Raw genomic sequence first — 15,560 nt, 5'->3', positions numbered from 1 at the left:
TTGTCCTTTCCCCCTGTTATGAGTTGCCCAGAGCTACAATTTTCAGCTGAATGAATGTTGGTCCATGTAATGCTTTCTCATTACATCCAGTATTAATGCCTACCACTATTGCTCACTTTATCTGCAATCTGCAATTTATTTATTCAATATTAAATATGCAAAATGTAATTTCTGCTGCAAGGGGTCTCTCAATCAAAACAATAACACGAGACGGAGTTTGATGATGTCGTGAAGTAGCGTGGGATCATGGGAGTTGTTGTCTTCATTGTTAAACAAATACCATCGCCTTTGTTGCAGTCAGCTTCTCTTGGTTCAGTGTTCATTGTGCATGAGGTTTTTACCAGGAAAACAAAGTGGACTTGGTGATTAAAACTGGTAAAAACACTGGAAAAAGCTGTTTCATGTTAAAAATCAGTGTTTCTCTGATGCTGTTCAGTGGAAACAGGACTTCTGGGAGGGGCTGTGAGCCGAGCTGCTGCTAACGTTGGCTCAGCTTGTTTCTCTGATAACTTAAGATCTAGACATCCAATGACTCAAATCCTTCATCTGGTTAAAATGTATACTTTACAAAGACCAAGATCTAAAAAGTTTATTGTAAAAATAAAAGTCAATTTATGACGGAGCTTCTGGCAGATGACCATAACGCTGATGTATTATCTTGTATGCATATAATCTTTGGTAGACGCATGCGCAAGTTATGCAAGTTAGATTCAGTACATCATTAATAGTAACAAAAACAATACAAACAATAAATGAATGTACATATAATAAGACTAAAAGATTATTAGATTATTCAGACCAGTTGACACTCAAATAAATAAACTATTGTTTTAAATTAAATCATATTTTATTATGATTAAAGGAAAAGCATACTGTAAATGTATAGCCACACACACATGTCCTTCACTCAGTTACTGAGAGATGCTGAACATTGTTAATGGGTATATTGCAGTTAAGAAGTATCTTCCAGTAGAAAAAAAAGATGAAAATGTGACTGTGAATGTGATAAGACTAAAATATCGAGACATTGTAAAGCAAAACTACAAAAATAAAATAAAATAAAGATTATGCAAGAAAACTCCGTCAGAGGTCTAACACAAAATGAACACTGCATAAAGACCTCAGTTGGCTGAATCAAGTGTGTTACTTGGGGCCGGAGCAAAAACCCTGTAAGTGCATGAGGTGCAAACTCTGAGGCCATTTATTAGTGAGGTGTGTTGCTATTATTCTCAGTCATCAGTAACACAGAGAATGGAATCAAACAACTCAGACTGATAACACAAGACAGAATTAATTAGGGCATATCATTTACATAACAAAACATAAATGTGATTCCATAAAAAAAATGAAATAAAATTGTGCACTGAATTCCAGTGTCCTAAAGCATAATACAACAATCTTCTAAGGTGCAGCAGTGAATAAGATATGATTTTCTACTATGCACAAAGTGAGCTTACATGCTCTAGTTTAAACTATAGTAGAATATAGTTGTGCTATATGAAAACATATGACGAGCAACAAGTACATAAAATAGTTTGATGCACAGGAAGAAACTATGAAAAAGAAATTCATAGTGATTTGTACAAAATACGACAGTGAGGTCTGAGAGGGGCGGCAGGGAGGCCTAGTGGTTAAAGTCCTTCAGTGAGTCATTTAAGCCATACCTGCGCAATCACTCTCGATCAAAACTGTCAGTTAAATGCCTCTAAATGTGAGTTTTCTCATGGAAGGAAAATAGATGAAGCACATCAGAAAAGTTTGTCTTGAACCTGAACTTCAGTTACAGACACACAGGAGAAGACAATGAGATTATTTCTGAAAACTTGAAAAAATAGGCTTTCCCTCAATAACACCTACAAGTGAAGTGTCCAAATATATACATTTTTTAATTTCACTGAAGTGAGTATAATACATACAACCAAAGATTCCTTTTGGAAAGTTCTTTTTGGAAAAAGTGGATTTAAGATTATTCAATAAAATAAGGTTTGTATTTTCTCAGTGGGGCATTATTTACAGTTTATACACCCCACTCCCTCTTAAAAACATTGCTCACAGTGTACTTTGTCCCTTTTCTTATTAGAAGATATTTTCTGTCATATGAACAAAGAAAATACTGAATTCAATATCATTACAGTATAATAATATTAGAATTCAGAGGTGCAGAAAGAGCTGCACATATTTTAATTTCCCTGTCTTCTAACAGCAACAGTTTCAGAGTTTGTGTAATTAATTCCCCTTAAACTACCATTAGCATTATTTCTCAGTGACATCAGTAATGATGTTAGTCCTAAATGGTTTGTGCTTAGCTAATGGAAGTTAAATGCATGGCTGGAGTCTGGCTTGCAGCTCCATTCTTTTCAGCGCCTTAAAGAAGCAAACATCAGGAGCGCTGCGTCTCTTTCGGACTGGAGTTGTGTTCCCCTGATGTCCACAGCTAATTTAGGAGCGCAGTAGCAGAGCTCCTCCTCACCACATGGTGCACACAAGTGGGACATGACCTTAAAGCATGAAGTTCTCCTGGTTTCTAGATGGAGCTTCTTCGTTTATTGAGTCTTCTGTAGTTGCTGATGCTGTGCAGACCAGTAGACACCGAGCTGATGCCCGAGTGGCGCTGCAGGCTGCACACACAGCCGTTGGAGTGGAGGGGGTTGGAGAAAGCCTCTCCCTGCTCCATGTAGGTGTCCGAAGTGGAGAGATCTCGTGGGATGATCATGGGTATGGAGTACTGCAGCTTCTCTCTGCTCTTGTACCAAAGGCAGGAGCACATGGACTGGAAGTGGAGCACCTCGGCATAAACGTTACGTAGGCCCCGGCTCGCTGCTCCTCCCCCACTACCTCCAACTGCGCTCCCTCCGCCACACCCAGACGGCGTGGAGGAGGAGGAGGCCGGGTCTACAGAGCAGTGGATGTGTCCGCCCGCCTGACCATTATGTGCGAGTAGAGCCCTCTGCTCAGCATCCCTCTTCTCATCCTCAGCGTTCATGGTCATGAAGCGGAGGACCGCTAAGTTGAGGAAGGCTCCGATCACAGCCAAGCCTGTCAGGATGTAGATGAAGCTGAAGGCCACGTATTGTGGCTTCTTCTGTAGAGCGTGGTCATTCTGCAGCGCCACATAGTCCCCGAAGCCGATGGTGGTGAGCGTGATGAAGCAGTAGTAGTAGGCGTGAAAGAAGGTCCATCCCTCAAAATGAGAGAAGGCCAGCGCTCCCACGCACAGAGTGCTCATGCAGGATATGAAGCCGATGGTCACCATGTTGACCATGGAAACCTCGGTGCGCCTCATGCCAAGGCACTTCTTCAGGCGGTGGAGCAGGTACCTGACAACGGTGTTGATCCGCTCACCAACGCTCTGGAACATGACCAAGGTGAGAGGGATGCCCAGGAGGGCGTAGAGCATGCAGAACACCTTCCCTCCATCTGTGCTGGGGGCTGCATGGCCATATCCTGAGGGGAAGAAGAAGAAAGGCACAGGGTTACTGGGGCAGAACTAATTAAATCTACAGTGCAGAGGACAGGGGTCTGAGGAGAGAAGGCTGGAGGCTGGGAAGATAGTCAAACCTGGAGCAGACAGATATAAATGATTTGTATTCTTTGAGCATCTCTTCTGATAAATTCAAAGACTCTTCATTTCAAAGCGGCAGAATGCAATTGGAGATGAGAATGCACAGCAGTGTGGCAGGAATGGCCGAGTATTGATGTCATGTATGGGAGAGAGAGAGCTTGAATAATTCATCGACAATTTCTCTCTGTGGAGTGGCTTCAGCTAATGAGTACATTTGCACATAATTAGTCCTGTACATTTTCACAGATCAAATAAACAGGACACCATAGGGTACGCTGCAAATATTGGTCCTTATTTTGTTGTGTAGGAAAATCCCTCTTTGCCCTGCAGTCCTTTGAATCTTCGGATTATAAGACTCCTCCAGCATAATGGAAAAATTCAGCGTGGTTAGAGCGAGCTCCACTGAGTCATCTGTACAGTCACATTGCCCAAAAAAAGAATAAAAATTCCCCACTAAACTCTGAGTTAATTAAGCAACTTTATGGCACAGAGCATGCCATGTCAAAGTTCGGAGGAGGAACTTTCCATTAATTTATTTCCCATAAAACAGGCTGATAAACCACTTACTGTATAAACATATTGTCAGTGACATGTGCATTTACTGAAATGGCCACTTGGAGAATACTTGTGAGTGTTCACCACCAGCCAATTTCAGATACAGTATGACTCATACTGTGTCTGAGTGATCCTGTATGCACTCACGCTGCAGAGCTCATGAATTTCAGGATGGATTTGATCTTCCTTTCCACCACGTTTCAGGTTAAGCGTCAATCTTTTGTCTAATAAAATCATCTTCTCACTCCTCTTGTCCCACAGGATACGAGGCCCTCGCACGCAACATCATTACCGCCTGAAATATATTCCACACTTGTGGACCTGTTGTACACAGGAGCTGAGAGATGATGTCTCTGATAACAATGGGATCAGCGAATGGAAAAAGGTTGACCAATAGTTTGAATGTAATTACTCTTGGGGTTGATTTAATTCTTTGGGCTCTGGTTTTATTGTCACACTGATCCGTGCGGTCGAGCCATCTGTCTGTCTGGTGCCAAATCTGTTTAAAGCTTTCCCAGTTGTGCCGCCAAAATGAGAGCCATTACAACTGATGTATCTCCCTGTGGAAGGAAAAAATGGACCTGTTCACCAAGCACCAAGGCATTTTGCATTACCTATTATTAGTCTCATCCAAACTATGAAATGTATCCCATTTTGTGATAACTCTGTTCTGATTAGTGGTCGATGTAGTCATTTTTACCAGAAAGACTTGTTCTCCGGTCAATTTATGACCTTAGTGTCTCTAGAATATGTTCAATTCTCATAACATGAACCAATCCTCATTCCTCTCGACCTTTACAATAACCAACTAGTGGTTTGCTTTTTCTCCAGTGGATTCTGCTCATCAAAAATGCATACTCTGAGTCTATATGGTCAGTCCCGTTCCCCCACATTCCAGCTCAGATCTGCAAATATTAATGCACTCTGATCCATCATGAATATATATGAAAATTATAACTTCCATTTGAGAGGGTAAAAATTTTAAAGGACCAGTGTGTAAGATTTAGTGGCATCTAGCAGTGAGGTTGCAGATTGCAACCAACTGAGTACCCCTCACCCTCCACTTCCAAGCATGTAGGAGAACCTACGGTGGCTGCAAAACTTGCGAAAAATGCAAAAGTCCCTCTCTAGAGCCAGTGTTTGGTTTGTCTCTTCTGGGCTCCTGTAGAAACATGGTGGTACAACATGGCGGCCATGGAAGAGGACCCGCTCCCTGTGTAGATACAAAGGGCTCATTCTAAGGTACGAAAACACAACATTTCTTATTTTCAGGTGATTATACACTAATTAAAACATACTTATAAATATTATATCCCATTTCTAACAAAGTCTGTTCTGCTAGATGCCACTAAATTCTAGACACTGCACCTTTAACTGGCTCTTTGCTACATTTTAAATATCATTTATTACACCTCCTCAAGAACTGCAACAGAAAATATATGATCCTTAATTGTATTTGCTTTAACCTTGCACAGCTATTTAATTCTGACTATGCTCTTGGCTAAATGGAACAGAAATACTGTTTGCTATGAAATCACATTTTTTGCGTCATGATGTGATTGGTTTTATGTAACTTGCCTTTCATCATTTGGTCTCAAAGAAACTTCATAATGTCTGTAAAAAGAAGAGAAAATCCAAGGCACTCTGAGTCTTGAGTATAATCATAAAAAGCCTTTAATAATACATGGCCTACATCTTTCCTTCTTTTAAACTTCGTAATGTATTCTGAATCACCCAATGGTTTGACCACCAGTGCTCGAAGTACTGTATATTTTTTGACATAATAAAAGTCCAGTTGATCCATATCAAATAATAATCGCAACTTTTTAATTTCATATCCCAATTGTTTCTTAATTTTCATTACCATAGTTGTGTACTTTCATCTAATGAGTACAAACTAACCACTACATTTTGTTAGGCTGATGATAAGTTGTTCTGATAAAGTTCACTCATTTAAATATAGATCATACAAAAAACTGTGTTGTTTAATTTTGTGTGAAATATCAAATTTATCCATTATCGCACCACCAAACAGCATGACTGAGAGTGAGCAGAAAAGGACTACAAGTAGGAAACAACAAAAATGTCTCCTGGTGAGGTACAGCATGTTTAGTTTAGCAAACTATTAGCTGTTTAATCGATGAATCAATCAACAGAAAATTTATTAGCAACTGTTTTAATACTTGTTTGAGTCCCTTGTTTTTAGTCAACATGCCCAAACATCCATTAATTCTAGCTTCTCAGATGTGATGATTTGCTGTTTTTCTTTCTCTTATATGATGGTATACTGAATATTGTTGGGTTTTGGACTTTTGGTTGCACATATTTTACTATTTTCTGACATTTTATAGACAAAACAATGAGTACTTGAGAAAATTGTCAGAAGAATAACTGGTAATGACAATGACTGGTAGTTTAAGCCTGTTTACTTCTTGTTTTACTTTTGTGATGAAGCCATTAAAATGTTTATGTGACATCCTAAATAGTACAGAAGAGCAACAGAGTCAGCAAAGAGAATTAGTAACATCAGTTATACAGGGATATCTATCCATTTTGGAAACATTACCAAACAGTATTAATTACTAGTCTCTTGTCAAGGCTCTTAGTGTACTGAACTGAGCAAAGATTTTATTCCATATGAAGTATAAGAGAAATATTGTGTTATTTCTTCTTTAAAAAGTCAGTATGTCCACACTGAATGAGGTACACTAATTTATTAACCATTCATTTCGGAGTGAGCAGGACAGTGTGTTCAGGTGAGCACGCAGGCTGAGCTGCAGGCCTGTCAGGAGCTGTCAGCAGCTTATCGAAACACTGGGACGACGACCGGAGTGACAGCAGCCCTCGTCAGCAGCAGACGCAGGAGCTGGAGGCGACAAGGCCAGCAGTCCTGCCGCTGTGTGAGAGAGTGAAGAGGCCCGCATGACAAGCTCATCCTCCCCTCTCATCCTTTCAGCTTCTCCTGCTCCCCCAACAGTGACAAAGTTCTCATGAGACAGGACGTCTCCACGGCTTGTCCTGGCACGCAGCGCAAAGCCACCAGGGCCACTCACTCTGTTTACATGGATTACAGTCTCTGCCACTGGCAGAGGAAAAGTGCAGCCTCACCGCTCTGAAAGGTGAAAAAAACAATGGACCAAAGATATCTGATTGACATCTGAAGAACCCCAGATTCTTGCACCAGCTGTTGTAAGCTCATGTGTGGCTGCATTAACACTGAGCATGTTTAGTTTCAAAATAGCAGTGTCATTATGAAGGAATGGCTACAACTATTTGCACATATTTGATGGATAGACGGGGAAAAACAGAGAGGAGACATCTGGGAAATTACAGGCTATCAGGAAACAGTAATTCCCTCTAAAATTAGCTCAGTTGCTCAATTTGAGTAAGGATTGTTGCAGCATGTAAAAGAAGTATCAAAGACTTTGTTGCAACCCGAGGCTGATTGTCTCACAACCTAATTTCTGTAATTATCATGTGAAAGAAAATATTAAAATTGCATAACATTGAAGATAAGGAGATAAGAGCCTTTAAAAGACTTATTAGGCAAAACTAACAAGCAGGGGAGGATTATAAATGTCAGCAGAACGCAGGTGCACCATAGTCAAAACTCTCATTCCCACCTCGCTGCTGCCTCTCATTACTGAATCATAAGTTACAGCCAATCATTTAAGCTAACGCCTCAAAACAAATCATTTTACAGAGAGAAGAAATATTCCCTTGTGATATCTTTGCCATTCCTAAACACTGCAAACATTTTGTCATTTGGAGATTTCATTTCAAGGCCTATACCACCCTTTTTTTAAGTTAGTCATTTTAGCAGATGGGTGCACAGCTTCATTCAGTACTGTGCCATATTAGCCCTCTCTCAGATTTTCTAAATTTGTGTGATATCTTTCAACACTGCTCATCTGTAGCCGTGCAAAATATATCACACTGTCTCTGGTTGTCGTTTCACCTTTTGCTCTTGTTATTGCTAGTTTGTCTCCACAGATGACAGCTCAGTGCACAGTTACTTGCCAGTGGTTGTCTGCCTCTAAGACAACACATCACCCACGTCACCCACTGCATCTAAAGTCTTCATTATACTGATTAATTAGGCCGGGATAAAAACAGGCTTTGAAAATACATCAAAGAATGGCATAATGTGCCTGTTAGGGCTCCAGTTCTCTGTCACTCAATTAAATTTTCATTGATTACCGGGTACAATTTGTTCTCGCCAACAAGATGAGGAGCACAACCTATTCATCAAGCGCATCAGCTCACCTAATGGGGCCGGATTCTCAAAGAGGCAGTACATTTATCAGGGGCTAATTTATCAGGAATTTGTATAAAAACAGATAAGCTGTTAAAACCCTTACGTGACTAAAAAAGAGCTTAGTTACTTGTCCACAACATGTGACATTAAAGGCCACAAAAAGGAAATACAGCACTGTATGTGTTTACAGATGCCAAAAAGTACAAATAATTGATGAGCACACTGGTGGGATTACAAATCGTGATATGAAACATGGCATGTTATATACACATAGTATATCTAACAAGGGTCTCCACAGAGTCTCATGAGAAGCAAGTTCAGGAAACAGAGTCAGTAACAAAAATGCTGGTGGCAGTGCTGCTCTCTGGGGTTCACTGGTGACTGATAATGTCCTACATCTCTGTACCCTCGAGACCAGGCAGTGGCACCTGGTATAATACATTCATTTGTGTGTGGCACAGGGCTTCACTGAAGACTGATAGGCAAAGGTGGAAACAGTAGCCGGTTGGATTTTGTTTTCTTTGCATAATTGCGAGGTATAATTAAAGGATATAGCATCTCATGTGGCTAATTAGGTTGAGCACAAAGTGTTTACTGGTGTGCATTAAAGGGACAGGGTTTGGCCTCTTTTTGACCAGCTCCAACTAAACTTTTTAGTGCTGTAATTTCTTTCATGTGAAGCTTTTCGACATTGTCACTGACATTTGAAATTGTCCCTTAATGTTTTTTGAATAATCTCTTTTATGTATTATGTGTCTGCTTTTAAAGCCTTTTAAAGTCGAAACATTGAAACTCCCTCAGTGTATGAATTGTCCTGTAAAAAACTTTCTCCAGGTAGAAAGGCCGCAAATTGACCACAAAATATCAGTGTAGAGTTCATTTGGATCTCTCTTATCCTTCAGACAGGTATCCATCATTAGATAGCAGAAAAAAGAAAATCGACGAGGCTAACAAACAAAAGAAAACAAAAAGGGGTCATTCGTAGTCATGAACCTACAAATAATTATCACCTGACTCTGCAGTTCCCCTCAGATCAACCTTTTTTTTCAGGCCATGTCAGGCAGCTGCTTTTAGTGAAAAAGCTCTGATAAACCCATTGTTAACCATCTGCTCAGAGAGTGAATACTGGACAGAAACTCAACTGCAAATGAATGTTCAAGTTTTCTAAAATGTGCCATAACAACTGTATGAGGTGGTGATATGTCAAGGGTTTGTTTACAGCTTGTTTTGTTGTTCTTGATACTGCTTTAAACTCATACATACTGATAATAAACTGTCAAAAAACTATCAATACTGAGAAATGACAGTGTTTCTGTGAAAGAAAAAATAAAAATAAAGTTGATCAATAGATTAATAACCAAAGAGTTTTACAATAACATATTTTACACACATTCAGAAGGTATTATACCAGTGTTTTGCATATTAATCTGTGAAATATGTGTATAAAACACTACTAATACTAATGTGCATATTTTTTTAGGGTTGCTGTAATTCAGGTGGTTGGGCAGGTTAGTCATTAATTGCATGGTTGCTGGTTTAGTCATCTTCGCACGTCAAAGTGTCCTTAACTGACGCACCAGACCCCAAATTGCTCCTTGATGTGTGTGAATGTTGAAGAAAAAAATGTAAATCAATTCGAAAAAAAAAGTAATGCCAAAAGAATGTAATTTGTTTCACTTTGAATGTGCACTCAAAAGCAGCTTAGTGAGAACTTCTTTTTGCAACAGAGTAACTGGAATAGTTGTGATTATTTACAGCTCCACTGAGAGGATATGACTGTCAGTGTGTGACACTGTAGTGGTCAGTAAACAAATTCCTCCAGCAATGCTGAAGTGTCCTCAGAGGTGTTGCAGAGAATCACAATATTTAGCCGTATATGGCTAGCCTAGTTCTTCAAAATACAGGTGGCCTGAGAGGCCATGCCAGTGTGACGTCACTCTTGTCTGCGTTTACGCCATCCCGATTATGCCGCGCAGATTGGGGAATGTTCTGTACAACTGTGCAAATAAACACCGATCATGTCATGCGTTTGGTACAAGCTGTCTTTGAGCAGCAGCCCACTCTGCTTCCCAGCTTGACTTCTCCACAGTCCTCTTTCATCTCCAGCTGTGTCTGGCCAAAGATATCATGACACGACCCGACAAACTGTAACTCTTGTCCACTTTGTAGGCATCAAACATTTCCTATGGATAACACCCAAACACGCTAGAGAGAAAGTTGACCATGATACTGTATTTCCCACGAGTTATGTCTCATCTTTATCCAAATCGTGGACCTGCAGACCCCCATTAATTCTCAGTCACAGACACCTCAAACTCCAGACGACCCCGTGATTGTTTATTCAGGCACTCAAACACAGCTCTGGTCCTCCCAACTCCTTCCATTACTCCGTCCGGCTTTTGACCCACAAGGCCTTACTGACAGCTGCTGTATAATGTCCATGTGTGTGAAAGCAAAGAATTCTAGGAATACTTGTTATTGGAAAAAATGTCAATATTTAAAGTCAATGAGTGTAATCAAGTCTCTGGAAAAAAGGAACACAGTTGCTTCATTCATTTTCAATGAGTTATGTATCGGAAACAAAACTTTTCCTGCTGTTTTTTTGACTTGATATGATTCCAGCATGGTATTATTCAGAGGGGCAGTGCTGCCACTGAAGGAATAGCAGCAGACTGGACATGATACTGCCGCCAATCTAAAATTCATCAAAGTATCATTAAAGTAGAATTTTATGTGATTACAGAAGCTTTCAAGGGTCTTTTTCATACTACCACTGCATGATGCAATCAATGGAAATTTTCATATAATGTCTTTAAAGGGACCCTGCAGAGTTTTATTTACATTTGAGTGTTACTCACCAAAACACACTGGGCCTCATTTACCAACTGCTCTTGAGAAGAAATTTCTTCTTAAAACACACTTATGTAGTTTTCACACAAGATTTTGGCGTTCACCAATGTTTTCTTATTCTTGGTTCTTATTCTTCTTAGGTAAGAACAGAATCTACGCACACTCAAGAGCACACTTACGCACATTTGAGTGCTGACATGTTTGTGCAAAACAATTGGTTATTGTGTTTTCTTCAATTCTACAGTTGTATATTAAATTACAATAATATTTTTTATCATTTATAATGTTTTTTAATAATTATTTTCATTATTTTACAAAGGTTTATGGTCTTTTAAAATAAACACTACACTAACACTTCAGTTCATATCAATTATGTTAATTGGGAACCATGCCATCCAATATTCAGTGATTGATCACGCTATTTATAAGCCTAATCGCACAATGGCATATTTACTGCTGCTGCAAGATGTTGCAGATCGTGCTCTGAGGAGGGAACGCATCTTCCAGGACCATGTAGATCTATTTGCAGAGAGTGACGACTTCTTGGGATGCTTTAGGCTACCAAGAGCTGTCCTCATGGAACTTTGCAATAGTTTGGGGCCAGAACTGCGGAGCCATACCAGAAGGTCTAACCCTGTACCACCACGTGTGCAGATACTCTCCACCTTGGGCTTTTTAGCCACTGGGACATTTCAGAGGGAGCTAAGAGACAGGTTGGACATATCACAGGCATCCATCAGCTCTCCTGTGAGTTGTGGATGGAATAAATGAACTGGCCACACAATACATAAAATTCCCAGCAGAAGAACGGGGCCCAGTCAAGACAGGATTCCATTCCATTGCTGGTCTACCCAACACCATCAGCGCAATAGACTGCACACCCGTAAGGCACCCTCTTCAGATCTGTTCCCATATCTCAACTGCAAGCTATTCCATTCCATAAATGTACAACTCATCTGCGACTCCAAGAACCACCTTCTGAATGTGGTCCCCCACTTCCCATTTTACAAAACAGTTCTGTGGGTATGCACCTTGAATAAGGAGCTGCTGGAGACACATGGCTCATTGGTACACATCTTTGAGTAATTATAAATTTCAGCAACAGTGGGCTTCTATTTCTATGATGACTTGTTTTATTAGGAGATGGAGGATATGCCCTGGCCCCTTGGTTAATGACACCACTCACCAACCCTCAGACTCACCAGGAGGTGTCCTTCAATCAGCAGCACACACATACTCACTTTGCCATCGGGGGCACCATTGGCATCTTAAAAGGACACTGGATGTCTTTAGACACAGCAGGTGGAAAGCTGCTTTACAAACCAGAGAAGGTGTGTATAAAGAGAACAGCTGAGAAATTGTGTTTTATTCTTGCAAAAACATTAGACAGCCCATAGAGTACCTCAGCCAAATTCTATCACAACTATTTGCTTTACCTATGCAGGCGTTTACCTATGCAAATTAGGACCACCTTGCAAATGCTTTCAATTTAGGAGGACAATACGATTCAACATTATAAGAACACAGGTGCGAACAATTATGCGGTTTTAAGAACATGTCGTGAATCTGACAGACTTTTCTTAGGAAGATATAGGAAGATGTTGGTGAACGAGGCCCATTGTGTGTATTCTGTGTATCCTTGAGGTCTAACAAAATTGTAGAATGCATTTCCATCCTCATTTGCAAAGCTGATTTTTATGAGTACTTTAATCCTGCATTGTTTACATCTATGTTTACTAGCTTGCAGTTTTCTTCCCTACATCTGTTGGTGTATTGCTGCAATCAAAAATAGCCTTTTTCTCTTGTCTTGTTCAATATATAATAATTTGAATGGAACAGACTCGGCAGAAATGGAGTATAATATTTATAAGTATATTTTAATCAGTGTGTAATCCCCTGAAAATAATAATTGTTGTGTTTACCTTACCTTAGAATGAGCCCTTTATATCTACATAGGGAGCAGGTCCTCTTCCACAGAGCCTGCCATGCATGTTGCATGTTTCTACAGTAGCCCAGAATAGACAAGCGGAGGGAGGGTGAGGGGTATTCAGTTGGTTGCAGTCTGCAACCTCACCACTAGATGCGACTAAATCCTACACACTGGTCCTTTAAACACAACATAACAATTGTCCCAAAAGAGCAAAAATGTTTCACAATGTGGCAGATAAATATTATTAGCAAAATGTGGTTGAGTATCAAAGGTATTATGCATAATGGGCCCTTTCAGAGTGTTATATTACATATACTGTATATATAACACTGTATTACGATTACTTATGCATTAATATTTAAGCAGCATCTTAACATTGTAGTTAGTTGCGAACTAATTTTAACTACTTAATATGCTTGTTTAGTTATAACAATTCATCATAATTCAGTTCATCATATGTTTCGTATGTAAATTATCAATCTGTAAAGTAACTTCAACTGTCAAATAAATGAGGAGTAAAATGTACAGTATTTTTCTCTGAAATGTAGTGATTAAAGTAGCATCAAATAGAATCACTCAGCTTGCCTCCGGTACTTGGGTAAATGTACAGACTTATAATTCCATCAGAGAGGATGGAGGGCTTTGTTGATGGCCTGTGTTCCTTAGGGAAAACAAAGGCCTAAGTAAGTGAGTAAACAAGTATATTTCCACCACTGATATTATGTAATATACTGTACATATTAAGATAAACATGTATATTTTGATAGTATTTTGAAACAATGGTTGGTGACTTATATCAACATTAATACATTTACTTTTGCAGGTGGTTGTTTTAAACAACATACATTTCAACTTACTATATTGGCTTTTCAGCATGGATCAGAGTATTTGCAAGGATGTACTGTGTAATATCCAATACTTAGTAATGATGACAGCTACGTCAGCTTTTCCATAATGCTGTCTTTGCTGTCAGTTGATTGTAAAATAGTAAGAATAATCTCTCTAATCAAACTTTCATTATATGCCCTGACAGAGGACAAAACGCCTGTCTAGCCAGTACAAGAGAGAAAAACGGAGAGAGAGTGGGGGGATACGGGATGTATTCATCACAAGCAATCTGATGTAACGCCAGAGGAGACAGCACATTGGCAAAGCGTCTGTCTGGGTTCACTTTAACTTGGTTACCCCTGTGTGGGCTCCAAATCGGGCCTGGGAGCATGTGCTCTCATCCAGCTCACAGCTGAGGCCCAAACACTGAAGCATCACAAGCCTGGAGACCAAAGCAACCAGGGGTAAGATCAGAGAGCTGTGACATGGCTGCCAGGGTTCTGAATTTACCTGTCTTGTAGTAAAACCCTCTCATCATCACGCAGTACACACACAACATTCACATGTGATATCTGTAGAAGCACTTTATCCCCCATCAAAAGCACCAATTTGTGCCTGTGTGTGTCCAACCATCCTAAGCTTATGTTTTGCTTTCACTGTGAAAAAAAATCCCTATCAGGGTCTATTTCCAAACGTACTCCTTAGGTTCCTTTTTAGGGGATATGAGAGGAAACCTTGGCAGGCTGCAGTTTTCCATGAGGTCAGTAAGCGAGGCATTCCAAGCGGAGTGTGAGATCTCTGGGAGGGTTAGCTAATTAAATAAATCACGTGATTTATGTACCTGATACACAGTTGATTCAGACTTGTTTTAAAACTCACAACACAGCTGGACTAAAATGGGGTTCACATACACAGATACTGTACACAACAGGGGAGCAAGAGGAGGAGGAGGAGGAGGAGGAGGAGGGGAAGTAGGAGGAGGAGGAAAGGGTAGAAACGGGGGATGAAGGGAAATAAAGCAAGCAGATGAAAGGTTAAGAATAAGTCTGAAGGGAAACAGACTTTGAATACATAACTCATGCTCTGCACTGCAGTGATAAAAAAGCTCAATTAAAAGGAGGCAAGACACATTTAAATCTTTAAAGCTTAATTTAGATGGTAGGAAGTCTTTAATTTGTAGTCATTGCTAATGTAGGAACTCCGAGTTGGGATTTCTTTCCAGGCTTTTAGGAGGTCAGCTCAAATAACAGACGTATCTGTTTCAAGTGCTCCATTTGGGCTTTAAAAGTGTGGCTGTGTGGGCACAAAGAGAGAGAAAAAGTGAGGAGAAAGAGAGAACATGTTGTGTAATATGATACTGGAATCTGAAATAGTTTCTTTTGGGAATAGATGCTCTTTCCCTGTGGTAAACAGCTGGCAGGAGAGCATAACATACCTACCTACTGCCAAGAATGATAACATGTTAAATTAAAACAAGCAGGGACATACAGAATAATGACGACTATAGGTGCCATATATGGTACATACTACACACACACACACACACACACACACACACACACATATATATATATACA

General features: G+C 39.9%; 1 protein-coding gene across 1 annotated transcript in view; it reads right to left on the bottom strand.

The window, feature by feature from the left end:
• Nucleotides 1–880: 880 nt before the first annotated feature.
• Nucleotides 881–15,560, bottom strand: part of kcnk3a (potassium channel, subfamily K, member 3a) — a 38,488-nt gene continuing 23,808 nt past the window's right edge. The window contains exon 2 of the mRNA XM_042390862.1: nt 881–3,444. Coding sequence (XP_042246796.1) covers nt 2,525–3,444 — 920 coding nt within the window. The 3' untranslated portion in view covers nt 881–2,524. The remainder of the gene's footprint in view (nt 3,445–15,560) is intronic.

The sequence above is a fragment of the Thunnus maccoyii genome, chromosome 17 (assembly GCF_910596095.1).
Source record: "Thunnus maccoyii chromosome 17, fThuMac1.1, whole genome shotgun sequence".
In the NCBI taxonomy this organism is placed as follows: Eukaryota; Metazoa; Chordata; class Actinopteri; order Scombriformes; family Scombridae; genus Thunnus; species Thunnus maccoyii.
The sequence above is the reverse complement of the archived record's forward strand: the minus strand, read 5'-3'. Positions and strand labels throughout refer to the sequence as shown.